At 40.3% G+C, this 27,514-nt stretch overlaps 1 protein-coding gene across 2 annotated transcripts in view; it reads left to right on the top strand.

The window, feature by feature from the left end:
- Positions 1-26,682, top strand: part of LOC140936666 (phospholipid-transporting ATPase ID-like) — a 33,270-nt gene extending 6,588 nt beyond the window's left edge. Inside the window, exons 4-33 of one of the 2 annotated variants that reach the window (XM_073386157.1) lie at positions 952-1,058; positions 1,715-1,796; positions 3,019-3,077; positions 4,249-4,323; positions 4,710-4,834; positions 5,364-5,453; positions 5,619-5,673; positions 7,149-7,212; positions 8,452-8,565; positions 10,705-10,778; positions 11,644-11,739; positions 11,906-11,969; positions 13,459-13,538; positions 13,670-13,714; positions 14,726-14,782; positions 15,632-15,680; positions 16,154-16,224; positions 16,590-16,687; positions 17,760-17,796; positions 17,890-17,991; positions 18,592-18,631; positions 19,324-19,568; positions 19,832-19,885; positions 20,020-20,115; positions 20,722-20,809; positions 21,073-21,154; positions 22,067-22,208; positions 23,320-23,403; positions 24,239-24,484; positions 25,419-26,682. In XM_073386157.1, the coding sequence (XP_073242258.1) occupies positions 952-1,058; positions 1,715-1,796; positions 3,019-3,077; positions 4,249-4,323; positions 4,710-4,834; positions 5,364-5,453; positions 5,619-5,673; positions 7,149-7,212; positions 8,452-8,565; positions 10,705-10,778; positions 11,644-11,739; positions 11,906-11,969; positions 13,459-13,538; positions 13,670-13,714; positions 14,726-14,782; positions 15,632-15,680; positions 16,154-16,224; positions 16,590-16,687; positions 17,760-17,796; positions 17,890-17,991; positions 18,592-18,631; positions 19,324-19,568; positions 19,832-19,885; positions 20,020-20,115; positions 20,722-20,809; positions 21,073-21,154; positions 22,067-22,208; positions 23,320-23,403; positions 24,239-24,484; positions 25,419-25,901 (3,104 nt within the window). In that variant the 3' untranslated portion in view covers positions 25,902-26,682. The remainder of the gene's footprint in view (positions 1-951; positions 1,059-1,714; positions 1,797-3,018; positions 3,078-4,248; positions 4,324-4,709; positions 4,835-5,363; positions 5,454-5,618; positions 5,674-7,148; positions 7,213-8,451; positions 8,566-10,704; positions 10,779-11,643; positions 11,740-11,905; positions 11,970-13,458; positions 13,539-13,669; positions 13,715-14,725; positions 14,783-15,631; positions 15,681-16,153; positions 16,225-16,589; positions 16,688-17,759; positions 17,797-17,889; positions 17,992-18,591; positions 18,632-19,323; positions 19,569-19,831; positions 19,886-20,019; positions 20,116-20,721; positions 20,810-21,072; positions 21,155-22,066; positions 22,209-23,319; positions 23,404-24,238; positions 24,485-25,418) is intronic. The other variant, XM_073386158.1, reaches the window with a different exon arrangement.
- The last annotated feature ends 832 nt before the right edge of the window (positions 26,683-27,514 follow it).

The raw sequence follows: 27,514 nt of genomic DNA, 5'->3' as shown, positions 1-27,514 counted from the left end.
AGCATTCATTCTCTGTCAGTAATGTTGATGTGCACAAATTGGCTTTTTTATAACAGCCATGGCTAAGATAAAATTAGTTCAGATTTTGACAGATTTACATGTACAAGGTCACAACAATACGGACTTTGATGAGGCGAGCGCAGCTAGTTTGCGGCTCACACAGCAGGCTACAAAATGGGACTGCCTACCTAAACCACCTTTTTAAAGCAAAAACAACTACAACGCAGACTTTGTTAGATGGAAAACCCACAGTAACACCAATTCCAACACTCAGACTAACGTTAACTCTGCCCCTGTTACAACAGTGACTACACATGTACCATACATCAGAGGTACCTCTGAACCTATCATATCATATACTGCAACCTTAATACAATATATGCGTTGCACACAAACAGATAAGCACTTTACTATGACTACTTATGAATGTCAAGGACAAATACAGACCGGAGGACAGACATAGAGCAGTATACAAGATCAAATGCTGTGATTGCCAGGTCTTCATAGTCAATAACAAATTGCAACCTATAAATAGTTTTACCTCTTAATCAAATTTAACCTGTCATCAGCATTTTCATTGGAAATGTGCTATGAGCTACATATACAATTGGCACTTGCCTTCCAATGTGCAAAGTTTCACAGAAATCTATAAGAGAAAGTTGGAGAAATCTTGGAATTTCTGCAAAAAGGGTATTATGTCATGCATGTCTTGTGGTTCAATTTTATCCTTGGTTTAAATTTATTTCCCTTTGTTTTAAGCTCATTATTATACATTACCATACCCAAAAACAAACGGAAATAAAATTTAAACCAAGTATAAAATTGAACCACAACATTTATAAATTTTACAGAAATATTTGCTACTTCTTGGATGTTTCTTGTGTGTTTTTACTACAGTGATTACAGTGATTAACAGTGATTTTACGTTTTTACTATTTTTGCCTTTGTTAGTGGAAATAAGCTGTGAACCTCCTAATAACAGATTAGACAAGTTCAAAGGAAAGTTGATGTATGAAGAAAAGATGTATCCTCTGGAAAATGAAAATGTCATTTTAAGGGTAAGATGAAAGTGCAATGGTAGTTACTTGCAAGGCATCTAATTGTAGTTTTTGGTCCTTGAAATTTAGTCTATCTACCTCCACTGATCAACATCTCTCCACAAAGAGAATGGACATAATTTTAAGGATCACATAGACTAATATTAAAAGTAGATCAGATGTTGGTTCTCATTTCTTATCCCAAACTTTTAATGTTTTGGTACCCCAGGCTAATTTTCCAGTCCTATCTCTCTACAACCCCATTGTTCATTGTCTAAACAAATTTAACCAGATGTATGAAGAATATCAAGATGTCAAGTGTAGCCTATTAAAGAAGTTCCTGGAAAAAAATAAAAGTAGTGATTTCTGATAAATTTTCAGATCATTGCTGTAAATTAATTGCCTTGTGTTTGTGTTATAATAGTTGCAGGTCACATAGGCCTTTCAGTTTGAGTTTCTTTAATTAATCAGGCCACCTTTTCGGAAATCTATATTTGGTCTTTGTTTATTCACAAGATGTGCTTAGTAAAACATGAGGTGGTGCTAGAGAAATAGAGCAAACCACTTGTGCCTAAGTTTGAGAAATGGATGTGAAATAATGATTGAAATATGAGAAATCTGAATGTGCCTCTGAGCAAGTGAGTTTTTAGCTTTTGATCAGAAAGTTCTGTCTTTAGGGATGTGTGCTGCGTAACACCCATTGGGTTTATGGTGCAGTGATATATACTGGACATGACACCAAACTCATGATGAACACTGGTATGACTCTTACTCTTCAAGTTTAAATAAGACTTTTAAGTCAGAAGTGACCAGGGCTTACTTCAAACAGTGTACAGTGAACTCTTTCTTTATAGAAGGACACCTTTGGGACCGGCAATATGTGTGTCTTAGAGAGATATCTGTCTCAACTACAAGGAGTAAAGTAAGGCAAAGGCCAACTCTAGGTGTCCTTTTTGGCGAAGTGTCCATCTTATAGAGGTGTCCATTAAGAGAGAGTTCACTGTATGGGAATCAGTGTTCTTATGAGGATTTTCTGCACTGGGGTCCACAGGACCCATAGAGAAGCTAAAAGGGGGTCATGAGGGAAGAAAACAGGTCACAAAATATTTTTAGATACAGTTAACTCAACATTTTCACAGGTCTGAGTTAGAGTTAATACCTTGTACTTTTGTAGATAATGATGGGTGTTTTTTAAAGACGCTATAACCAATTAAATTTTGGCTTATATCATTAGGAAATGTACGTATGTGTACGTTTGTTTACGTACATTTTGTAATAGGTTTTTTCCTCCTTGCACCCTTGGGACCCCTCAGGCTAATTATAGTCAGTTCAACATTTCCCGAGAAAATGTGGCGAATGCCTCAGTCTGGGGAATTATTGATTTGAAAGGAAAAAAGGGTTTGGCAAACAGAAATAATTTAAACTACACCTGTAAGTTTGTGAGGAGTGTTTCGGTTATTTGACAAATGTGGAAGCCTATTACATAGAACTTATGTCATGCCTACCCAGCACTTGAGAGACACTTGAAAGCAATTCAGCTCTATTTTGAATTAAGTTTCATTAAATTTGGCAGTGCTCAAGAATGCACAATCTGCTATGTGGCATTTTCAACTCAACAAAGATTGAGGAAGTAGGAGATTATTTGAGTCAAACAAAGCCAATTAAAATGAGCCAAATAAAATCCTGACTGTTCATACGGCAGCGGTTCCAAATGTCGGACATCCCTGAAAATAAGGGTTTTAATGATTGTTTATTTTAAAGATGGTATGAAGATGTTCCACAAACTACATAGGTTTCACACACTTATTTCACAGAGAAAGAGATAAAATGGAGTAATAGTTTCCTTAACTAACTAAAGTTAAGTATACAAAACAGAGATAATTTCAGAAGGAAGTGTCCACTAGGTCTCCTTCTTACCTACAGCAAAGTCCAAAAAGTGGTAATGAAAGGTAATTTTGAGTGTGATTTTGTTATGTTGTAGGTGTCAGCAAGTTCAAGAGGACTGGATTAGATAAGCTAACAAATAGTTTGATCTTATGGGTAAGCCGATTTGACACATTCTCTGCTAGTACCAAAACATGCAGGTTGCCATGAAGCAATAGCTGGCAGTCCTGTTCTCTTCAAGTCTGGTTCCTCAGTTCGTTTTTACGTTTTATTCTCAAAACTGTCTTCTACAACTTGGTAAATAAACTTGAGGAGGGAAATGAAAGGTTCATGGTGCCATAACCCTGCACAAAGTGGTAGAGGTGTGCCAGTAGTAGTGGTAGCCATGTTGGAGTCGAGGTGCCTGAGTCATTGCTACATTTTCATCTTCGATATGGTCAACTCTCTGTTAATGGACACCTCTATAAGGGAGACACCTTGCTAAGAAGGACACCTAGAAAATGAAGAAATGATCGTCGTAGTGAACGCAATTTATGCAATTGCGTAAAGAAGCCTGAAAAAAAAATTCAGGACTTCAACGGGGTTTGAACCCGAGATCTCGTGATTACCGGTGCGATGCTCTACCAACTGAGCTATGAAACCCCTTACGCTGGGAGCAGGTCAATTGTGGTAGAGTTGGTCCCTGCCTTTCTTTACTTCTTTTAGTTGACTCTCTATAAGACAGACATCTCTCTAAGACCCACACTAACGCCGGTCCCAAAGGTGTCTATTTAATGGAGAGTTGCCAGTATGAAGTTTGGCAGTTTGAGGCCTCGTCTCTGCCGGCTTGTTTTATTCAAAAATTAATTTCACTCAACTTTCTCTTCCTCCTTCTGGTACAGTCAAAGCTCTTTAATACGGACACCAAAGGGACAGAACCAAGTGTCCACTTTACAGAGGTGTCCGTATTATAGAGGTAGGGAATGTATGATTTTTGGCATTTCTGGGACCAAACGAACTGTCCGTAATAGAGAGGTATCCGTATTATAGAGGTGTCCATAAGGAGAAGTTTAGACTGTACTATATGTAGCATCCCATTTCTGGGAGTGGTAACGCTCCTGTTACTCTTAATTGCTTCATACTACTAAGACTTGAATATCTCTAGCGATATTGGTTTGTTCTTTCCTCGATTTTTCTTGATGTCATTTGCCACAAAACATTCAATTCAAATGGTTGATTGGTTTAGGAAGGGATATATCAGGGACCGTGCATAAGCTTTCGATTGTTGCAAATTATAAAACATACTTTTCTTGACTTGTGCCGTGATTAATGATTATTTCTCTGATAGATTGCTCTTTGTTTGGCCATCATTTGCACACTTTGTTCCATTGGAACAACGGTGTGGGAGGAAATCATAGGACAGGTGAGTAGTTTAGTTTAAACCTGCAGTAGGTACAGGTAATTCATAATAATGTTAAGGAGGCAATTATGCATTGTGGCACCCAAACTAAAAGACGCTCCAATAAGCTCCTTTCGAGGCTTGACTAACAAATAAATTATTTTTTAGCCAATTACTGGTGAACCCACTTGAACCTTCGTGTTCAGGTTTAGTCTTCTATTTTGTATTCATTAAGGTCTGTGCGTTGATTTTCTTACTTGTTCGGAATTTGGTTACCTAGGAAAACATATGCTTGTAAATTTCCAGCAGGAAAAATATGTGGTAATAATTATTCCTTGTTGGTGATTATTTTATAGTGTACCGCTTTTCTTTCTCTTTTTTCTTTCTTTCTTTCTTTTCTTTTTTTTTAGCATTTCCAAATATATCTACCGTGGGAAGATTTCTACAAGGACAGCGTGGTTATCATTGGAATTGTGCACTGGCCTTCTTTTGTCATGGTACTGAACACACTTATTCCAATTTCTCTGTACATCAGGTAAGTGACTTTCTGTCGGAATGATCCTTTTGGGCGTGTCATGCAGGCGTATTGGCAACCTTTGGATCTCGATAGAATGTTGGAGGCAAATTCTATTCATGAGTATGTAGATCGAAGTATATGTCTGATCTCAAACGTCACGTGCCATACAATATCAATCTCGTGAATGGCCTTTTCCCCCGTTACTCCTTGGCTAGAGCATAAAACCATTTCAGCAACCCCCAGGCCCATGCTTGTGACAGGACATCTTTTTCATGCCTGGTTGCGTTAAGCCTGCGAATGCAGACGTATTTCCGGTGGTCGCTTCTCTGGGGGGGAGGGGTGGGGGTTGCTCGCTCGGCTAAGTTGCGTGCCAAAGACGCATCGCAGTGCTAAGTATTCTGATAAGAACGAAGAGCAATATTGACCAGGAGCTATTCTGTGGAACAGATTCAGTTCGCACGCTTATTGTTCCAGCAATAGAACTAGATTTGCTTGATACAAATCCACTCATCCACTCATATGAAATGGCGATAATCTTTATCTACAGCATAGAGGTGATTCGTCTTGGTCAAAGTTTATGGATAAACTGGGACGCTTCAATGTACTACGAAATAAAAGATACCCCAGCTTTGGCAAGGTATGCTTAGTTTACCTTCAAACATATCAGATGTAATACACATCAGTGTCTACGTTGCATTTGTCTTTTAGCACTTATATTTCTGTGACACAGTATAGTGTGGCTCACTTGAGCTTACTGAGTATTAAAAAAGGCGAGTTGTTAAGTTACTATTTCCTTTTTCAGAACAACCACTCTAACGGAAGAACTTGGCCAAATTCAGTATATCTTCTCAGATAAGGTGAATATATTCTGTGTATTCTGTTTTATTCTGCACATGCAATATTAAGGGACCCAGTAGGGTACCATCCGGAAGTTGGCCCAGAACAGACAGGAGTGGAGGAACTTCGTTGCGGCCCTTCATGCCAGCAGCCATAGCGGGCAGGACGTAGTAGCAGTAGAGCTCAAACATTAGTAATGTTTGGAAGGTGACCGGACGCGCTGATAGGCCAAGAATTTTTTGCTCCGTTAAGTCTCGTTTCTGCTCGTTCAAACTAAAAAATATAAGACAATAAAAGTCACTAATAGCGGCCTGTTAGCCCAAATTAAAATATTTACTCGTTCTAGTCGTCAGGGGCGCCCAACGACGTTTTCCTCCTAAATGCATTGAAAACACTATTTAGGCTATCCAGAGTAATTGTAGATCTTTAGAATTGCATTCTAAGCGGCGCAATAAAATCTGTATCTGTTCGGTCATTCTATGGGAACTTGAGTCTTTTCGAAATTACGAGGGATTCACAATTATTTTCCCGAAAATTTTAGATGCAATTTAACGTATTACAAAGGGGAGAATTTTTCTGATTCCTCTTTCCATCACATTTTTGAATCCGAAAATTTTAGGTTTCCTTTTTTCTACGAAAAATAGAAAAATAGCCTAACCAGGGGAATGAATTATGAAAAATTAAACTTAAGAATATCTTAGGGAATTTATTAGATGAGCTTCGCAAATTGTACATGAATGGAACGGCCATCAAGAATTTTTTAGCAGTCCTCAAATAATAGAAAATTCTGGGCAATATTTGCTTCACTGAACAGATATTTTACAGAAAACAGTCGTTGGGTGCCCCTGAGTCGTCGCTAGACCTTTTAAAAAGTGGCTTAATGGACCGAACCATTTGGCCAAGATAAACGTCTTGTTTCGCCAAATAACAAGAGGCTCGAGGATGATATTTAGAGAAACAAAATGACCATGTTGACTGCAAAAGTAACATGCTGCCCAATCGTGAGTCACTAGGTATTTCCTCCATAGTATCTAGCAAAACTCTTGAGGCCGCAGATTGTTTCGTTTATTTTCGCGTCGTCGAAGATCATAAGCAGTAAAATAACTGGTCAACATGACCGTCGAGTAAATTGTTTTGATCGGTCAAATGGCCATTCTCGCTGAACATTTTCTGTTGACCGGCCGTTATTTTGAGCCCTGCCCAGTGTTATCATCATCACAAGATTTTTGGTTATGGTACCAGGGCCTCTCTTTACCAGGTGACGGGGAGCGAGGAAAGGAAGCACGGTTCCGGTTTGCCATTCACACGTTGGCCTAACGTCAAATGCAATCTGGATGCCAACAGGTCCCCATGCTAACAAATTTGACTTTCTACAAGCTCCAAATCAGAGATCGACGTAAATCTGGTATTCGCTCTTCCCCCTCCGACTTTTTAAGTGAGCCCATTTGCATGAAGTTTATTTAATTTACAACAAAGGTTATGTTTTTCAATCCAGACTGGAACCCTCACACAAAATGTGATGACCTTTAAGAAATGTTCAATTAATGGCAGATTGTTTGGTAAGTAGCTGTTACTTTAACGTCTTCAATAAGGTAACATGCTTCATTTTTCTTTACTTCTGTACAAGTAGTTGTACCTAGACAAGGAGATGTTCTCTGATCGGTTGGCAATCACTCTTTATTTCTTTGCCCTCTAAGCAACCAAGTTTATGAGGCCAATTTGCTTGGATAAATCCGCATTGCGTCTGTTTAGATACTACCATAATTGTTCACTTAAAACTCCTGGCTTGTTAAGAATTCTTTTATATTTTTCTTTCTCGTAGCTTGAGATTACTAACAATTAAAAACGTTAATCTTTATGTGTTAAAGAAGTCAAGCACAGCTTTCACTCTTAACAAGTAACCAATTTTAACTAACAGCATTTCTATACTGTAAAAAAAAATTCAGTAAAGATATTGATTTTAAAGTTATCGACGCAGCTTTAGCCAAGCAACTAACATTTTATTGCAGTAGTGTATTAAAAAGAAAGCTACTGGCAAATATAAAGAAATCACCAGAGGTCATGTGGAGGGGGTAAGCCCCTGGTAGGCGCGTGTACACTGTCTTATACTTTTCTATTCGTGCAACATGAACTTTTGAAACTAGTTTGTCTCCGCGGCGTGGTTGCCATGAACTTCAGTAGGTACGGTTGAGCAACGTGTCCATGCAACGAAGCTATTATTTTAACCCGTCAGAGAAAAATATCAGGATTCATTTTGTTCCTGCCCCAAGGGAAACAACAACAACGAAAAACATTCCTCGCGCTTTTATTTGATGTTTGTCCGGATATTGTGACTTTGTCACGTTGCATGTCTCTGTGCATGCGTGTAATTTTGTGGCACTGTTACACGTGCCACCACATGTCTCAGGAACATGACCCCAGTGTTTTAGTGTGTTATCTTAACTTGCCCTTGTTTAACTTCGCTGACAAATAAATAACCTAGCCTTTGAAAACAGCTGACATTTCGCAACACCACCAATGGCTTCCCCGCGAATTGACGACTGAGAAACGAGCTCAGAAATCCATACTGGTGACGTGTAACTACCCTGATTGAGGTACTGCAGCTGATTTGACGAAGCAAATTTTCAACCAATCAAAGGCACGAACCAGATCTGAATTGTGACTCTTCATCAGTATGCAATTTCTACGCTCGTTCCTGAGGCTTCATTTCGCGGGGAAACCAGTGCTAGCGTGGCGAAATGGCAGCTGTTTTCTCAGACTATAAATAACCAAATTAATAAAATATCTGTAAATCCCAGGCGACCATCCTGATCCTGCTTCTTCTGTCTGGCAGCACCCTTCTAAGCACAAGTCACACGTCTCTTGTCAGTTTCATAGCTGTTTCTTTGACTGTCCTCTGCATGTACCTCGACGTACGTATGATAACATGTCTTTGCCTCTTTCCTTCAATCAATCTTAACTGAAATGACCGTCATCTCTGCAATTTACAACCCATATCCAAGGCTGTTTCAACAAAAACAATGCTCTGTTAAAATTTCTAACCCACTTCTGACGTGGATCTGAAAACCATTACCAAGCTGTCGTCGAACTTAATGTCTTCACTTCTCAATTCGGTACTTTAGAGAACCTGCAACTACTGTTGAACTCCCCGTTGGCGGACATCTTTGGAATCAGTTTAAGTATCCATGCACTGAGGAGAGGTGCCTGCCTAAGGGAGGAAGGCTTGCTATGTTCACACTATCGTGACGTGTCGACTCGAAAAGCTGTCCTGTATAGTGTGAACACACCTATTCAAAATGTGACTGTCAACTTTAGAGATCGGCGCGGCGCAGCTTGGCTCCTTTACAGAAACCGCACTGAAATCACCGTTCTTATGTGTGAACAGATTTGCTATCCGGTATGATTTCGTGCCGTCGCAAAAACTAGGGAGCTTAAGCAAAAGGCGTTTTTGAGCGACGCACGTTAACCTAGACTACGAGTAGTCTCCCATTTTTCCTCAGGCATATTAGAGCGAGCGAAACGCGAGCGCGCGTGAAAATCAATCCACGCGAGAAAAGGCGACACGCGGCGGGGAGAGAGAAAAATTGTTCATTTTCTCTTTATCTTGTTCAATATTGACACGATTAACACCACGATATTCAGATCCGCATAGTATCAAATTCAGTGTCAGGCCTAGGTCTACACTTCACAGTATAGCCTCAGCTTGAAAAGCTATTCGATAGTATGAACAGAATAAATACCACTAGTGATATTTCAAAATTGTCTCAAATTTCACGAGCCGTTAGGCGAGTGAAATTATCTATAACAATTTCGAAATATCACTCGTGGTATTTATGCCAAATATCACTACAAATCATGCTATTACCTATACTTATATCCCATTCCTCCATCCTAAATACTTACTATCGTCTCTGTGGGTTCCAGTCTTCGCTACTACTCATTTACTTCCTCTACGGCCCTGACACAGTACTTCTCCGATATGTGTCGATCCACTTTCGAGATCAGCAAGGTGCAGCTTCGCTCCGATACAGAAATCCCGCCGAAATGACCGTTGTTATGTCTGAACTAAAGCGCTATCCGATACCGTTTTCGTGTCGACACAAGAGCTAGCTGGTATCAATTTAGGTTTCTGGGAAACTGCCCACCTACCCCTCCCCTGAGCCATCATTTTGCCCTAAGTGAGAAGTAAGTGTTAATGTCAGCTTAGGGGAGGGGTAGGTGGGCAGTCTGTGTGAACATAGCCTAAATCTGGACTGTATAACTGTGTTCTTTTAGCTGGTGTTCGGTGGACTTGGTTTTGAGTCTCTATGCGCAAAGCTCGTCTTGGGTTTGGGTTGAAATTCAGGGAAACGGCATTTTTAAAAATATAATAGCACTTCTTTTGCACTAATAAAGCCCCTGGAAAACTGATTCAAACTGATTCCATTTAAAGTAAACACGGTTTTGTTTTTATATTCTCGAACCCTGGCTTCGTAAACAAATGCGTAACATTTAACTATCTGACTCGCTTAATCTCTCAGTTAAAGTAAAACAGTGTCGTTTTCAAAATGATCGTTTTTTTCTGGTAATGGACACATTAGCTCTGCCAAGCATTGAAAATTATGATGACGTTAAAAGTAATGCAAAATGCTTAACTATATTTTAAAATCTAAACGTAAATTTCTATCGACTGTAAAGTGTGTTAGAGTCATTTCAGTCCTATTTCTCGCACAAAAAATTTGGTGTACGTGCAAAGTTGTGGTTTTTCTTATTCAACGTTCTTTTTGTCGCTGCCGTCGTCGGATTTCAAGGTCCCAATATATAGCTAATACATGTATGTAAATAGTTAGCTTGAATTGAATGGTATACACAAGATTGGACCCATCCTAGATCCGCCGCTGGCTAGTGGGAATCTCTACAGAGTAGAGAGAACAGAAAGGAATGCGCAATGGCTTTCATTTAAATGGTAACACTGAGGTAAAAGTCTGAGGGGCGCCTCAAAGTAATGCTTTTATTTTGGTTTCCTAAGATCTCCGACATGATTATATTTGTTTGAAAAATCTCTTTGTTAGGTCATATAGAGGGTGAAAATGCAGGTAATCCCGAGCAAACTCTTGTTAGCTCAGTCTCCATCAGAGAGGAGGGGGTAGGTTGTCTGTTAACTTTTATGTTGCTTTTGCTAAACGTGTACACTACCGGAAACAGTTTTAAAATGACTGCAATCTTGAATTTCAGCACTCACCAATTGGTCACAGAATGTAACGAAAAAAGAAGTGCGTAAAAATTAAGTAGAACGCAAATGAAAGTTAGAAAAACCACGGAAAGGAAAGGATGGGTAAAACTGGAGGAGATTAACATGGATTACATTTAGAATACTCCTCAGGCTCTAGCCTACGAGCAACCTCTCCCGAGGGTACGGGTGTGTGGGAGTAAAGAGCGCAAGAACACCCGCAGAGCTTGCTCGCAGGCTGGATTCAGTTTAATAAAACTTTTACAGGAGTAATTTACAAATGTAGCCATTGTTTTAGGGTCAGAAAACAATAGCTACGCTTGTAAATTACACTTGTTAAAGTTTTATCAAATTGACCGCTGTTCAGTCTCAGGTTGCTCCAACAACAGGTGCAAAACTCAGAAATCCTCTGTATCTGTTATGTGATCGTTGTATATATCCGGAAAGAGCTTTTGCTTTTGCAATTTATGTTTTAACGTCCATAGTCAACAAAAACAAGCAGAATCTATCAAAGAAGTGAAATCGCTACGGTATAAAGCGCTCTCATTGAAATGAAAACTCGATTTTACTTTGAAGAACTCATGTACAGCTTCAAGACTAGGTAAAACATTCCGTAATTGCCTTTATTATTTATTATCCGGGCCGTCGCGATATTCTGGCGATCAATTTATAGAGAAATAATAAGAGCATGAATCTAAATCTTGTAGCTTCCAATTTTGTCTTGTTTTGTATACGGTACGAGTAAAGGACAAGGAGTGATGCATGTACCTTTATTAATCAGGCCCAAAACGTTGACTTCTCCAAGAATCCTTACGCGGATGGTAAATTCAGGTTTACGGACCAGACTCTGGTGGATGAAATAAGCCTTGGAAATAAGGTAACACTCGTAATTAAAAGTGGAGTATTGTTTTTTTTTTGCCTTGTGTTGATAACTGTATCATAGATCTGTTTGTATGAACAGCGTTCCGTATCAACCTCGTGGTAACAAAGTCAAGATTGGTGCATTTGTTCTGACCACTTTTTTTTTATTTTTTCCTTTGCAGGAATGTCAGGAGTTCTTTCGTTTATTGGCTGTATGTCATACTGTTATGGTAGAATCCAACAATGGTAAGAATTACTGATTTTTTTTGGTCTCGAGAATCTTATACATTATCATGCAGACATATCTCCCAAGGAGGTTTTGTTCATTCAGACACTTTTTTTTTTTCAGAGGGGAGGGGAGGGGGAAGAGGGTCGCGGACTGTCTTTTGTCCGCCGGTTCTCATTTTGTGTATTGCTTTCGACCTGGGCCGAGTTGTTCGAAGGCCGATTAGCCTAACCCGGGTTTTGTTTTCTTTTGTTCAAAAGTATTTTCCGGGATAATTTTCTGTATTCTTTGTAGCGCATCCAATTAACATATTATCTGCAGAAAGAATTAAACTGAATTTGCTTTTTAAACTTTTATATCTGAATTCTAATTTCGTACTAACCTTGGGTTATCTAAACTCTGCTTTGAACAACGCGGCCCCGCCCTTAAGGCTGGGTTTCACTAGCATCTTAGTATTAGTCGTAATCAGTAGTGCAGAGCGTTACGATTAAGTGAAAACAGCATTCTGATTCCACTTATGACTTCGTCGCTTACGACCAAGTGAAAACTAAATTGTCGGAGTAGCAACCAGAAGGCGGAAGAACTACACCAATCACAAAGCGTCTGAACGAGCATTCCGCTTCTGCTTCCGACTTTGACAATCTCGTTTTCACTAGATCGTAAGCGATGAAGCTATTAGCGTAGTCGGAAGAAAATGTAAACGTTCTGATTCTTCCGACTTCTATTCCGTCGCGCTTATGACTCCGCTTACGACTCCGACTTTTGAGTTTCACTATAAGTATAGCCTCCCACGAAGACGTTCTTAGGGCTTCGTGACTCGTTCCTTCCCCTTGTTCTAGGTCCTAAGAGCTCCTTCGAGACTCTGATCACTACTCCAACTCCGTTGCTAGTGAAAATCAGTCTTTAAGTGGATATCTCACGCTATTTGTATTCTTTTTATAAAGCTAAAACATGCCTTTGCGTCAATGGAAATTACAAAATAATGGTCCAGTTTTGTTGTGTAAGACCTTATTTAGGCACTGAAATCGTTTCCTGCCGTCTGTTGCTACGGAGTGAAAGAATGGACATTGATTTAAACTTGAAAAAATCGGGCTAGTTTCAGTTCTATGCCTGTAAAAATCACCAAAACAATTATTACTATGGTTACTGCTCTCTGAAGAAATTAAAAATTTGTTTGATATCTTTTTGATAACTCTACAGGAGCATTTTGTCCATGGGTAAAGGCCGCACTAATTTTAAACCGGACTTAAACAGAAGAGACCCAAAGTAGCAATAGGCTGTTTTAGCAACAGAACGGGAACGTCAGTTTACGATAGCGCGCGCAGATCAAACAACTTGTTTGACTAATGGCAGAGCGGCAAATTGGGCACCGGAAGTCGCGTTTAGTCCTTTTCGCGCGCTTTTTCCGTCGTCAACTGACGTTCCCGTTCTGTTGCTAAATCAGCCTATTATCCTGGTGACGTAACCCCTTTTAGAAGTAAATTGTAAACCTTTCACATGTTTGTATAGATAACTTGGAATATCAAGCCCAGTCCCCTGATGAAGCAGCTCTAGTTACGGCCGCAAGAAACTTTGGATTCGCCTTTGTGGTAACAAAAGCACTTTTGCATATTTCATTTGGGGGTTGTTCCCTGGGAGTTTTATTTGCTTCAAGCTGGTGATATTATTAATATAATATCTTTCTGAAGACCTTTCTTTTTTTTCTTTCTTGTTTTCACAGGGTCGTTCGCCGACCACTCTTACTATTGATGTTACAGGGGAAAAGGTACTTTTATCTTGTTTGTAGAACTTTCTTTTCGCTTATATAGCGGAACGAGCATTGACGACCCGGACGCGGAGTCCAAACCCGAAGCCGCAAAATCCTGTTTCCGGTTCGATTGCGCATGCGTGCAGTTCTTTATCTGTTTCTTACCAGGCAGGGTTCTCACTGCACTTTATCTTTGCCTTCTTTATAAAATATGTATTCATATACACGTAGAATCTAAAATCAACAGTTCTCTTGATAAAATTAACGTGGTATGAAATGGGTAAAGAGTCACCTCGAGCTAATAAAGTCTATTCTTCTACAATGTGTAAACATTAACAAAACCATATCGAAATATAACACCAGCCGATTTTTATTTTTCCGCGGATAGAAATGCAAAGGTTATAAACCACTTTGCAACAGCGCAACGATGAACCCTCTTTTTCGACAACTTCGGACATAGCTCGCCATTGCCCGCGCCCGGAACTTCTTTTTAATTTGCATGAAAAAGAAACGTTTTTATCAGCCATCGGGAGTGATCGTATTTGCATTACCTCAGATGTTCAGTTAGTGATCTGTGGCGCTGACCAAAAACATTGCTGCCCTGGGAACCCGAACGAGGTTGTAGGTGACTCAACTAGAAGTAGCAGATGAAAAGACGCGCAAGCTAAGTCACTTGAGTCAAAGTTGAGCTTGGATGGCTCTCAACGATTAAAGTATTTCTTTTGGCACTTCTACTTGATTAGATCAATGTTATATATATTTGTTGCATCCAGCATGTGCCAAATTGTCACTGAACAAGTCTTGGCACGGTCCTTTCTTTACAATATGAAATGCCTTAAAAAACGTACAACGGAGAACTCCTTCAATGCTTGACTGAAACCTCCTTCACTTTTGCTTAAACGGCTTATAGGTCAATGTTTGGCAAAGACTCCTGATCTCTATATGTCGAGTTGAGAAAGTGTTTTGTCGATACCCTGCCTTATTACGTTTACAAAACTGTGATCATAATAGTTTCTTTCTTCGTTTCAGGAAATTTACGAGTTGTTAGCCATTTTGGACTTCAATAATGAACGAAAACGGATGTCGGTGAGTACGATCATAACATACCACCATGTTGAAGGTCCAATTAACCTACCTTCTGGATGTCGAGTGGATCCGAGATTATCTCACTTCTCGCGTGCTGTCCCTTGCTCCTTCTCCTTGTACAGAAAGCTACTAGAAGTGTTAGGAGTGTCATGTTGCAAACAGAGAGTATTGCAATAAAGCAAAAATTTGTGAGAAATTGAGCTCATTCTAGGTAGCTCAGTTGAGAGAGCGCCGGTCTGCTGAGCGGGAGGTCGCGGGTTCAAACCCCGGCGGCACCAACACTCAGGGCCATTAAATAACTGAGGAGAAAGTTTTGCCTTTGCAGTAACATTTGCAGACGGTAAGACTTTCTAGTTTTCTTCGATAAGGGCGAAAAACCATAGGTCCCGTCTCACAGCACTTTCACTTATCTGGTTCTTGTGGGACGTAAAAGAACCCACCGCACTGTTCGAAGAGACCTAGATCCCGGAGCAAATCAATGACTGAAATAGATAATTCAAATTCAACAGACCAGTCGGCTGTTTACAAGCGTGGCAGAGGAGCTGAACTCGCTGCTTCCAAAGAACAAATCAGCCTAGCCAGTGGTCAGGGTGGGACGTAAACCCAGGACCCTCCGGATTGCGAGCCTAGTGCTCTGTCCAATTTTTCACGGTGCCTCCATTCTGTGTGTAACTGGCCCTAAGAGCGGGAGGGGTGATTTAGTATTTTGCAAGGAAAAGGAGTGGGGGGTAGATATGATTCGGTTTCAAGTGTGTAGCATTTGAGTATCAACAAGCGTCAGGTACGGAAATGTTACAAAGAAATTTCAGTGTTTTGTTTTGTTTGCTTGTTTTATCTTTTTATGTGTAGGTGATTGTCAAAAGAGACGATCAAATAAGACTCTACTGCAAGGGAGCAGGTAAGTGGTTGTTTTTTATTGCAGCTAATGCTAGAAACTGAACGCTAGTTTTGGCTTTGAGTTCAGAAATATTAAATGTAGCTGACCATTCGCCACTTGAAAAAAGAGAAGGAAACTGGAGCCGAAATACGTCCCGCAATCGTTTGTGGGATCCCTACCGCGGACGCGCCGGTCAGCTATTGGTCAATTTTTCCTCTGTCCCTAGTAACAGTCCCAGACGTCTTTGCAAAAGTTAACTCGGACCAGTTTCCTTCAGTTCGCGTTTCTAAAGTGGCGAGAGAAGGCTAACGAACAGTGCTTTTTTTGAAGCTGTCATTGTCCCAGTGGAAATTAAGGGTTTTTTAAGATTATGGGGTTAATTTAACTTGAGTTTTTTGTCGTTTTTTTTTTTTTTCTTTGCGGAGGAAATGTAGTTTCTGTAAGAATATCCTGGCGAAGTTTTACTAAATTTTGTTTTGCTCTTTGTTTTGTAGATACTATTGTTTACGAACGTCTTGATCGTTCCTGCAAACCGCTTATGGCAAAAACGATGCAGCATCTAAACGTAAGCTGCTTGTGAACTACTTCTGTACACATATCTCCTCCTTTTGGGGGCTTTAGGAGGGCACTGTAACGGCTTTTTTTGGAGAATTCTCTTCTCAGAATAATGTAAGCTAGAATTAAAATTAGTTCACTCTAGGCGAACGTTAAACAATGAAAAGAAAGTCGCTTAAAAAGAGCAGTTCTAAGGAGATCTAGTAATCTTGTTCCTCAATTATTTTCAATTCATCTAGTAAGAAATGCCCAAGTAATTCGAGTCCTCGTCAACTTAGAACGGACGAGAGCTTCGTCTTGTCACAATGGCGTAATCGCGAATGCGCTTTTTTTTCTGTACACTTGATTGCTCACTTTCATTGACTTTTATCTTAGATGTTTGCTGCGGAGGGTTTGCGTACATTGGTGACAGCATATAAGGACATACCAATGGATTTGTACAAAGAGTGGGAAACTAAATACAAGGAGGCTGGGTAAAAGACTCACTGTTCATATGCTTATCTTTTCCTAGATCGAAAGAAAAAAAGAAAGAGTTTTCTTCATCAGCCCTCCCGTCTTGGATGCTTATTCACAAGAAAATTTGTCCTCGTACAATTTCAAATACAATTAATTAAAACGTATATGGCGCAATTTCCATGGAGCATGATCAAATGCGCTTTACAATAAGTTAAAAGGACTAAAACTGAATTAAAATTTACAAGCGGGTAAGAGATTTTTAAAAAATTAACGATAAAATAAACGATATAAATACCCTAAACTCTACTGCACTTACAGTAATTTTAAAAGACTAAAAATGAATAAAAATTTACAAGCAGGTAAAAGGTTCTAAAAAAATGAAAATGGTGATGATGATAAAAATATAAATAAATAATAAAATAAACGAAAAATGTATTCTGCTACAATTTAAAAGCTTGATTAAAAAGATATGGCGGTTTTAAAATGGCATTTCCCTATTTCCTCTTCCTTATTTTAAATGTCAAACTTGCACGTAACACTAAATCAGTTCTTAAACATTTGAAGGTCTTGGGATGTCAGTAACGGACTTTCTTAAGGAATATTGGTTCCTGTGCATCCCTGTTCAGCCGTTTATTGACGACGACATTTATTCAGCCGTTTACTGACGACGAATTAATGGCGTCGTAAATAGGTTGTAATTTGGGTCAGTTACGCAAAGCTTCTTTCGTACAAAAGTTCAGTGTGTAAAGACGTAACTAGCAATAAGCTGTTTTAAGGTTGCGCTAAAGGCTGGGTCGGTGTTGTTTCGAATTGCACTGTGGGACTGTTTTGAAGATGCTGTCGCTTTTTTATTGGCTATTACGAGGTCGCACAGGAGACTGCTGGAGCAAAATTCGCTCTCCCCCATCCCCCCCCCCGCCTCTTAAATAGTCCCATAGTGCAGTTCGACTAAAAACCCATCCCAGTCTCTAGCCACCTCAAAATGGCCAATTGCTCTGTAGATGTAAAGAACATCCGTTATCTGCTTTTTAGCCTTCTCACGCTAAGCGTTGTTTTTTAACGTACATTTGTGATTATTTCGTTTTGCAGTCTAGCTATGGAGAACAGAGACGAACTTATTCAGCAGGTGATTACTGTATTTTTCATTTCCCTTGAGATCTGTGGTTCGTTTTAAGAAGGCAAACCTTATGATCTCCGTTAATTCCTTTTGGCGTTATAGGTTTATGAGGACATTGAACAGAATTTGATTTTGCTTGGTGCGACGGCAATAGAGGATAAGCTTCAAGATGATGTACCTGATACTATTGCTACCCTGGCAGAGGTAACGCAATGAATGTGTGACTGCATTACTAACTCCTCCTCCTCTTTGGTTGGGTGACGAGCCATTTAATGTATAGACCACCCTAGGGAAATATCCGTCGCAAAGTTTTCCTGTCTGATACATAAGAAAAAAGCCAGACTGTGTGGCTATAATTCCTGTAAGACATCATTGTTTATCTGTGTGGTTTTCCGTGCGCTAGATGAGTTTTAAATAATTTACCCACATTTAGAGAGCTTGTTGTGAAGACACCGTGTTGGTGGCCCCGGCGCCGAGAGACATCAACTTGGTTTCTTAATACTGAATAGAGAACACGACTGGCTCAAGGGAGGTGGGAAGGAATACATCCATAACCAGCGACTACCATCGTCTTTCATAGATAGATAGGGAAACGATGGAACAACCCGCTAAGGTCACTGCACATGCTAAGTAACAGGATGCTGAACGATAACCCTGTTTAACCTTTAGCTTTAAAGTTTAAATCGCTTTGGCGTAGAAATTGCTCAGAGGTTTTGAGGTTGTCTAATCAGGGAGTACCATCAACGAGCATTAAGTAAATACATCTTAAATAAACTCAGTCATTTCGTCTTTCTTTATCTACAGGCAGATATCAAAATCTGGGTTTTGACTGGAGATAAAGTAGGTTAGTAATATCAGTTTTGCTGTTGAAAATAGAAATGACAGAGCTAGGAGACTATGGATTGCTCTTTCGGAATTGCTGAGATTTAGCGCTCTTACTTCGTAAGCTTGGACTGACATCCACAATTGGCCATTTTACAGTTGTGTACTCAGTGCCCTGGGGCCTGTTTCTCGAAAGTTCCGGTAACTTTTCGGGCCCGGAAAGCTGTTTTGTGTTCGACGTGTTTGTATTCAAGAGCAAAGTTTCAATAATTTTGAGAATAATACGATGGAACTATCAGATGAGGAAGCAAAATTGACTGGTTTGTGCGCCAGGAACTGTACTACTATTCAACTGGTTTGGATTTTAAAATTTGCCTTCGGGCCCGAAAAGTTACCGGGTCTTTCGAGAAACAGGCCCGTGGCCTTTGAATGGAAGCGAGGCTGAAGATGACCTGTGTTATGTTACAACCTTTCCTACTTTTCATGTGCAATTCGTGTTATTCGTATGCTAACAAGGTCGTGAACATCATCATTTACACGTTCAAAACGGGAAGTTTTGTAACAAAACATGGTCAACTTTAGCCTCGCTTTTAGTCAATGGCCAGGAAACTGAGCACACAACTGACACGTGACAGGGCGGCCATTTTGGTAGACAAACTATTACAAAAAATTTTCGCACAATTTGAATGAATACGTTTTTTTTCTTGTTTACAGAGACGGCCATCAACATAGGCTACTCGTGTCATTTGTTGACTGACGATATGACGGAAGTTTTTAAAATTGAGGGAGAATCACTGGAGAGTGTGCAGCAAGCCATTGCGGAATGCAAAGGAAAAATTTTAGGCCCAGAAGCAGCTGTTTCCAGGATGCAGAGCAAAGATAACAGTCTTAAAGATGTTGAGGTCGAAGTGTTATCGTACAAGGACAATTTTGTGGGGGAAATATCACAAGAAGTAGAGGTAAGAGAAATTCTAGTTGTGGAGTGATACCGAACGGTCTTAACCTGTCAGTAAACCCGCGATGGAGTAACACTCTAACTCTAACTTTCAAGATAGCGGCCGCGATCAATTTATCTCTGAACGTTCGTTGAAAAAGGGCCTGTTACAGATGTATCCTAATCACGAAGACTCCCCGACATTTGACACTGCAAAACTCCCGTAAAAAGCATAAATTATCCCAAGTGCATCAGCTCGCTCATGCGTATTTACTTTGTTTCTCACAGAAGGCGAAGAAGGCAAAAGAAACATTTGGGCTCGTAATTCCTGGAAAGAGTTTAGTAAGTCAATAATATAATATCTTTAGTGTATTTCATAGAAATTCAACCTTCTTCTTCTTTTTTTTTTTTTATTCGCTGTGTTATTTTCTTGCTCTTTTTATGGCAACAAAAAACGCTCCTTACATTCTTTTTAGGCATTTGCCCTTCAGGAAAGTTTGGAGAAAGAATTCTTATCTCTAGCGTGCCTCTGTAAAGCTGTGATATGCTGCCGAGTTACTCCACTTCAAAAGGTAATTTTCTATGCTCTTAATTGCTGACCACGATGTACAAACCCCCATATTGCTAGCTTAGTTCTTAAAGGGAGGGTTTGTCTGCAGGGCGAGAGCTGGTTCGATCCTAGGACCGACCAGTAGTCAGAGATTTAGACTCTGGCTTTATGAAACCGGAATGAATGAGTTGCGTTCTAAAGTAAAGTTCGTACTGCATTCACGTGATAAGATCGAACGGCTCAGCCTAGGGCGTTCTCGCTGGCGTGGTTTTCGCGTCATTTCAGATACGCATGCGCCACTCGCGTTTTTCAAGCTGGATCGAAGTTCGTTTCCAGTTTGCATGACACCAGAATGAAATTTCGTACCAGAACGAGAATTTCATTCGGATTGAAAACCGGAATGATGACCTGTACGGGAACGAAATTTTGTTTCGGTATCATGTAAACAAATAGAGACAAATATATACCGGTAGAATGAACTCCTTCCAGAATAAAAGTCATTCCGGTATCATGTGAATATCCCATTAAAACTATTGCTTTTTGCCGCTCTCTTTATCATAGCCGTCTTCGGTGTATAGCATTGACTTTCAGGTGAGAATTTATCCTTGTCTCGTGTCCTATTTTCTAGGCATTAGTTGTCCAGCTTGTAAAAAACAGTCTGAATGCTGTGACGTTAGCCATTGGAGACGGAGCTAATGACGTCAGTATGATCAAAGGTATGCTTCTCTAGAAAATCTTGATCTTCGTCAATTACAAGGACTGGTATAACTTGTCAGTTGTTCGTCTTAAGGAGGCGATGGTTTTTCTACACTTGTAAAGCCTCTTATATAACAGGGAGAAAATACCTGATAAACATTTATCCTCACTTGCCGACAATCGACTTTAGTAAAACGGAGGAGACAGAGAGAAGCTGTCATTTGTGTCCCCTTACCATAAAATTTAATTAAATTCATTAGTATTTACTTTTTTGTACTTTCAGCTGCGCACATAGGCGTTGGAATAAGTGGTCAAGAAGGAATGCAGGCTGTTTTAGCGAGTGATTTCTCTTTTGGGCAGTTTAAATATCCTTTTTATTTTAACACAATACACTGACGATTATTAATTCACGCTGGACGATAGGAAAACTTGCACGCGATCGATATTACACTTACTCCACAGGTTTTCCCAAGGTTTAGTGAAGAGCACGGACCTTTAAAGCGGATGAGCTGGATGACAGGAACGCGCGCGAAGCGCGACCGGGGGTGATGCCCCTGCTTTCCTTATTGATTAACTCAAATATCCCCAAAATAAATGAAAGCGATTGCGAGGCAGGCCTATACTTAAAATTTACCATATTCACCCAGACCACAATGCACCTTGTTTACCCCCCAAAATTTTGCTTAACCACAAGGCATTGTAGAGAGAAGCAACGACTTGAAATACGTCTGCGTTCGCAGGCTAGGGTATTACAATCGTCCTAAGAGAAATTGAAGACAATGATTATGCAAAATGTTGTGAGGTAAACAAGTTGTATTTATCTCTGATCTCGGTGGAAATGGTGAATTGCCATTATTAATGACACAATTGGAGAATCGAGACTACAAAGTCCAGCATTGAAACATTCACCACCCCCCTCCCCGAAATTTTCCCCCTGTCATCCTTGGAAACGACCGAATTCCTCTATAAACAGACCTTAGTGCGTTGTAATCTAAGACTTTGATTGGCCATTTTGAGGTTGCTCGCGTGAGACTGGGACGGAGTTGCGTCGAATTACACTTTGGTACTGTTTTGGTGGAATAATTTTTCCCCAGTTCCCGCGCAATTTGTAATAGCCAATGACAGAAGAGAAAGCGTCTCCAAAACAGTCCCACGGTGCAATTCGACACAACTTCGACCCAGGCTCTTGCTCAACATCCAAGATTACTCTGTTCACTCTAGTTTTATCTCTGAGGTCTTGTCCACACTTGTGAGTTTTTTCTTAACAGCTTATTTACGTATCTTCAAAGACTCCTTCTCGTCCATGGACGGTGGTCATACTTTCGAATGAGTAAATTTTTAAACTACTTTTTCTACAAGAATTTTGCATTCACCTTGTGTCAACTATGGTACGCTTTTTTTACCGGATTTTCAGCACAGGCAAGTGTAATCTCCTTGATAGACTTTATGTGCCAGTATTGCTGTTTTGACATTTTTATTTTTGTTTTTGTTGTTGTTCTTTCTTTTTTTTTCCGTATCTTTAAGCTATTGCCTCAATCAGCCAGGTAGAATATTAAAGCATTGCTGTGCAAAATGCTCGCTAAAGGATAAACCTTTATACGTTTTTACAATTAAGAATCGCCGCTTATTCGCCACTGAGCCGCTCGTAGCTCAGTTGTTAGAGCATCCGAACTAGAACTCGGAGAGTCGTAAATTCGATTCTCACTTGGAGCTCGGATTTTTTTCTGAATTTTCTGGTGTAAGAATTCTTCTTCCAAATCATCCAGTTCAGATCCTTCTCGTCGATGTGCTTCACAAGGAGAGTTGCCAGAACTGGACTAAAGAAGTTACAAAATGCGAGTGTAGGGGTGTAAAGATTCACATTCCTTGCGATTCGATTCGATTTCGATTATTTCGATTCGATTATGTAAATGTTTCTTAATTCTTATAACATAACGCGTAATGTTAACAACAGGCAACCTTAAACCCTCAATTTGAGAATAGTAACAGGGGCAGGAGGATTAACAGTCGCTTGGTTCGTCGCCATGTTTGAGAACCTTACAAAGAGCGTGCCGCACATGGTTTGCCTTATTTGGAAATTCTCAAGGGGTGGTTGAAGGAAAGCATTTTTACAGGCAACGCGCACGAACTGCTATCGTCTTTGCTCGTCAATCAAAAACGCACATTTTAAAGAGTTCTGGATTCTGATTTTACAATATAATAACCCACTGAGGACACCGTGGAAAAGATGTACAAAAATCGCACCAAAATCGAAACGTGGAAGCAAAGAATCGTGAATCGAACCGAACGGTCATAATCGCGATTAATCGTTACACCACTATGCGGGTGATGAGTTAGCAACACAAAACATTATCACGAGCAATGCCTGTAAAGAGAATTGCAATCATTTAACCAAGGCCTTTGAAATGACCTGTTTATCTAAATCTGTATCTAAATTATTATTAATCCACGAAGGGGGTGTCCTGTCTCTCTGGATGTTGTTGGTCTGTTGTTAGTGATGACCTCGTAACCACTATTTCTTTCATTTTAGACTGTTTATGATGCATGGTTTATCTCATTTTATAACGTACTTTTCACCTCGGCTCCCATCGTGTTTTTAGCAGTTCTTGATCAGGTAGGAAGTTTGTGATATCCTTTATCAAGGTAGTCATCTTTCAGTAGATAGCGTGGAAGGAACACACCACTCAGTCTTGAACTCTTCGTTGCCCTTAGAACTCCAACTCAGACTTACAGCGGGGATGTTGGTGGGTCCTAGTGGAACTAGACGACCGAGTTGAAGTCCAAATCCGATCTGCCCAAACATTTGAGCAATACCGCTGCCTAAGAATGCTTGCGAAAAGTCCACATCCGGTTGACGCGTGTTTTCCTAAAACGTCTTTACGTCGTTGATTTGCCCCTCACTTTTCTTATGTACTCGCCCTCCCTTCCGCCAGCTACACCCGCTAAAAATTGCTAAAATTTGAACCCGCTAAATGTAGTTCCACACGGGATTCGATTTATCTTCCTTTCAAGTGTCCACACGTTGAATACTTAAGTAGAATCTGACCTTATAATAACCCTGTTAGCCCGGGGGGGGGGGGGGGGCACTGCCATATATGGGCTATATAGGTATGTGCCGCTGTGAAGGGTATGGTTTTCAGGCAGTTTACTCTAGGATAGGGTATATAAATCAGAGTGTTTGGGTCTAGAATAGGGTATCATTTTCAGGAAAATGATCAGTTGGTTGAAGATTTTATCTAGACAAGGGAAACAGCTACTCTAGGATAGGGGGATTTGGGGAGTTTACTCTAGTATAGGGTAGCAAAATTCAGCTGAACTAGCTCTGTTATAGGTTAAGGGTTCCAGGGTCCAAACGGCACATCCCCACCCAGAAATTCCTAAAGTACCCTCCCCCCCCCCCCCCCCCCCGGGCCTATTAGTTGACGTCGTTCTATGTTTCTTCCTTTCAGGACGTTTCAGAGAAGTCTTGTTCTAAGTATCCTCGTTTGTACATTCCTGGTCAAACAAACCAGATGTTCAACCGGAAAATCTTTTTCCTGAGTCTGTTGTACGGTACTCTGACATCGCTAGCTATCTTCTTCATTTCCTACGGTGTTTTTCAAGATCGGATAACTAGTGATGGTCTGGAGACCTCATCGGTATCTTTCTTTGGCACTGTAGTCGCCGCCATTCTGGTAGTCGTTGTAAACATTGAGGTGAGTTCAAAACGTGCTATTAGTGACCTTACGATCCGCGCCCAGGACGACGACAGCGAAGAAAACGTCGCTAAATAAGTGAATTCACGTTCTTCTAATCTTCATCGCTATTGTTCCAACTCACTTGCTTTGACAAATTTAGGCAACTGTAATGCAAGTGCCATTTTGTTCTTTTGCTCATTAAATGTGTTGCTCTTTAGACGCTCTCGTTGCCGTCGCTGTCCTCTGATCTTAGGGTCCCAATTATTTGAAAAGTGCCGCTCCGAATTAAGCGCAGTCACCTGGGGTCCGTTTCTCGAAAGTCCCGATAATTAACAGGCCCGGTAGGCTGTTGCCGTTTACATTAAAGACCGGGGTTTCAGTAGTTTTGCATCTAACATGATAAAACTATCAGTTAATGAAACAAAATGGAGTAGTTTTCTAGCCAGGACCCGCGCTCTTGTTCTTTTTATTTCTATTTGAATATCTGATTTCGGGCCCGAAAAGTTACCGGGCCTCTCGAGAAACGGGCCCCTGGCCCTCAACCGCGGACGAGGCTGTGAATTAGCGCCCACGTTTTTCATTTTTCCTGTCACATGTTCAGCGTAGTCATGTGACCTAATGCAGTCCTAACCCTAAAAACGAGAACGTAAAGTCATTTTCGTTGGCGTTCATTTAAAGGATGTCTTCATGTGTTACACTCCTGTTATTTAGGCAGTATCAGCTCAGTCGGTAGAGCGCTTGACTGCAGAGCGGGAGGTCGCGGGTTCGATTGAAGGTACTGCCTTTGCCCTGCAAATGGCTAGACCTTCGCGTGGCTCAGATGACCACGTAAAGTGGCGGTTCCGTCTCTTGTAGGAGACGTAAAAATAGTGTCCCCAGTTAGTACTTTCGTGCTAAATACATTGACACTCAAATAAAGTGCATCTATTTTTTTTTTTTTGATCCTCTCCAGATCTCCTTCATCACTCAGTATTGGACATGGATTAATCACTTTTTCATTTGGGGAAGCATTTTATTCTATTTCGTATTTTACTTCGCCTTTTACGCGGAATTCGTTTTCAATATAATCCCACAGGGGCACTACTACGGCATGCAATTTGAGGTTTACGGCAATGGCGCGTTTTGGTTCTGCTTGCTGCTGGTCCTGGTGGTAACTGCCACACCTCGTTTGTCCTATCATTTCATTTCAAATGAACTCTACCCATCGCTAAGCGACACGGTTAGACGGCAAGAGAGGCATAAGAGATTGTCGACGGAGGTGCCTGTTGAAGAATTCAAGCCGCGGCTGGTTCGTAGGCGAAGTTCCAAACGTTCCAGTTACGCATTTGCTCATCAAGAAGGATTCGGCAAAATTGTTATGTCTCCTGCTTCTTTTATAAGGAAAAAGCTACGTGTTAGTTCTCGAAGTAAGACTTCTGCTGTAGATGCCTTGTAATTTACATCACTGACGTTTTCAACGCGGTGGTCCACTCCTAGAGCTGCTGTAGGTGATAAAATGGTCCCTACATTTTTACTTTGGGCTTCTCGCAAAAAGAAAACAGGCAGCTCTCACATCCGATGAATTAACGATTACTTACATTTTTCCTTAACCAGCTATTTTGAAATAAGCGGTCAGCTGGTTTGAATTTTCAACTGAGAAGTTCTGTGGCACCTGGGACAATTGGTAATTCTGAAAATTCTCGGAAGATCCGATCGCATGCCATGGTTGAAGAAGTAAACTCAAGAGGGGCACGAAAAGCGAATCAAGCAAAGACCTGCAAACTAATTCGTTTGCGACATGAAGTTTACGACCCTGCTCTCATTGTAACGATAACTTTTTAGTTTAAAGTATTTTTTTTATTTACCCAGTTAATGATCTCAATAAAACCTTAAGATATTTCATATATCTTTAAATTAACATAACTATTAATTTTATGTGGGGTATTTTCCACGGTGTACCTTTTTAGTAACTTAAAACTGTTAGTATGTTCTTAGCGAAGCTTTGTAAGTTATATAAAGATAACTAAAATACAGGGGGAAAAGTTGTGTATTTACTTCTTTGACAGAATAACGCCTTCAGACGAAAAAATTGACTACAAAGCAAACTTTACTTTTAATATTTTTGGAGACTTTATGGCGACTTACCTGGATTTTTCAGTCGGGAGCAATACCTTCTAGCCTGAGTAAAAAGACGAATTTCCGGTCAGGCTAAAGACCTTCCAGAATTATTTAACTTATTCCATGGAACTAACTAATTTTACACGAGAAAACTCGCACCGGCGCGAGTTTCATAGCGGAGCTCTCGCGCGCGAAGCGCGCAGCGGAGCACCATGGGTAAAAGAATGTGGTAAACTACCCATCCGAGAAAATTTGGTAATCACGTGACCGTACACCGACCGCCCGCCCGCCCGCCCGACCGTCCGCCCGCACCACAGGCATACCAATGTAAAATAATTCAGTCAGGTATGGCAACCCAAATGCAACTCAAGGTTTTATTTGGAAAGAAATCGCATGGCCGTTCGGACTTTTAGAAAGAAAAAACAACAACAAAGTCGTGTCTTTTTCGACGTTATTTTTGATGTTTACACTCACGTGGATAACAGAGAAAGAGCTAGAGCGAGTGACTGAAAACAACAGAGACGAATTTTGTAGGAAGAAAAACATGAAAATTCAAAGCGGCTGTGAGACAATGAGAAATGCTAGCGGCCAGCAAGGTAAAAATGAGCGGCAGTGAAAAATAAAAGCGACATGAACACAGGAGACAAAACATTGGGTAAGCACATACGACAATTCCTCCACAAAAATAATGTGTAACTAGGAAGTTTGACGTTTTAGTCCTACAAAACAGCGTTGTAGTTGTGCAAAACAACGGCAAAGAAAGACAAAAAGCGTGCTGCACGTGCAAATTTGTTTTTTTTTTTGGCTAATTAGAAAAAAAAGTGTGCTTCACGTGCAATTTGTTTTTTTGCTAATTAGATCTATTGATCTTGATGCCATTTTCATTGCCCTCCCCGTTTAGCATTACGCGATTTAATTTTTTTTGTTTACAAGTATTATTAACCAGAGCTT

Source organism: Porites lutea, chromosome 5 (assembly GCF_958299795.1).
Source record: "Porites lutea chromosome 5, jaPorLute2.1, whole genome shotgun sequence".
NCBI classification, from domain to species: Eukaryota; Metazoa; Cnidaria; class Anthozoa; order Scleractinia; family Poritidae; genus Porites; species Porites lutea.
This window is presented reverse-complemented; position numbering and strand designations above follow the sequence as displayed.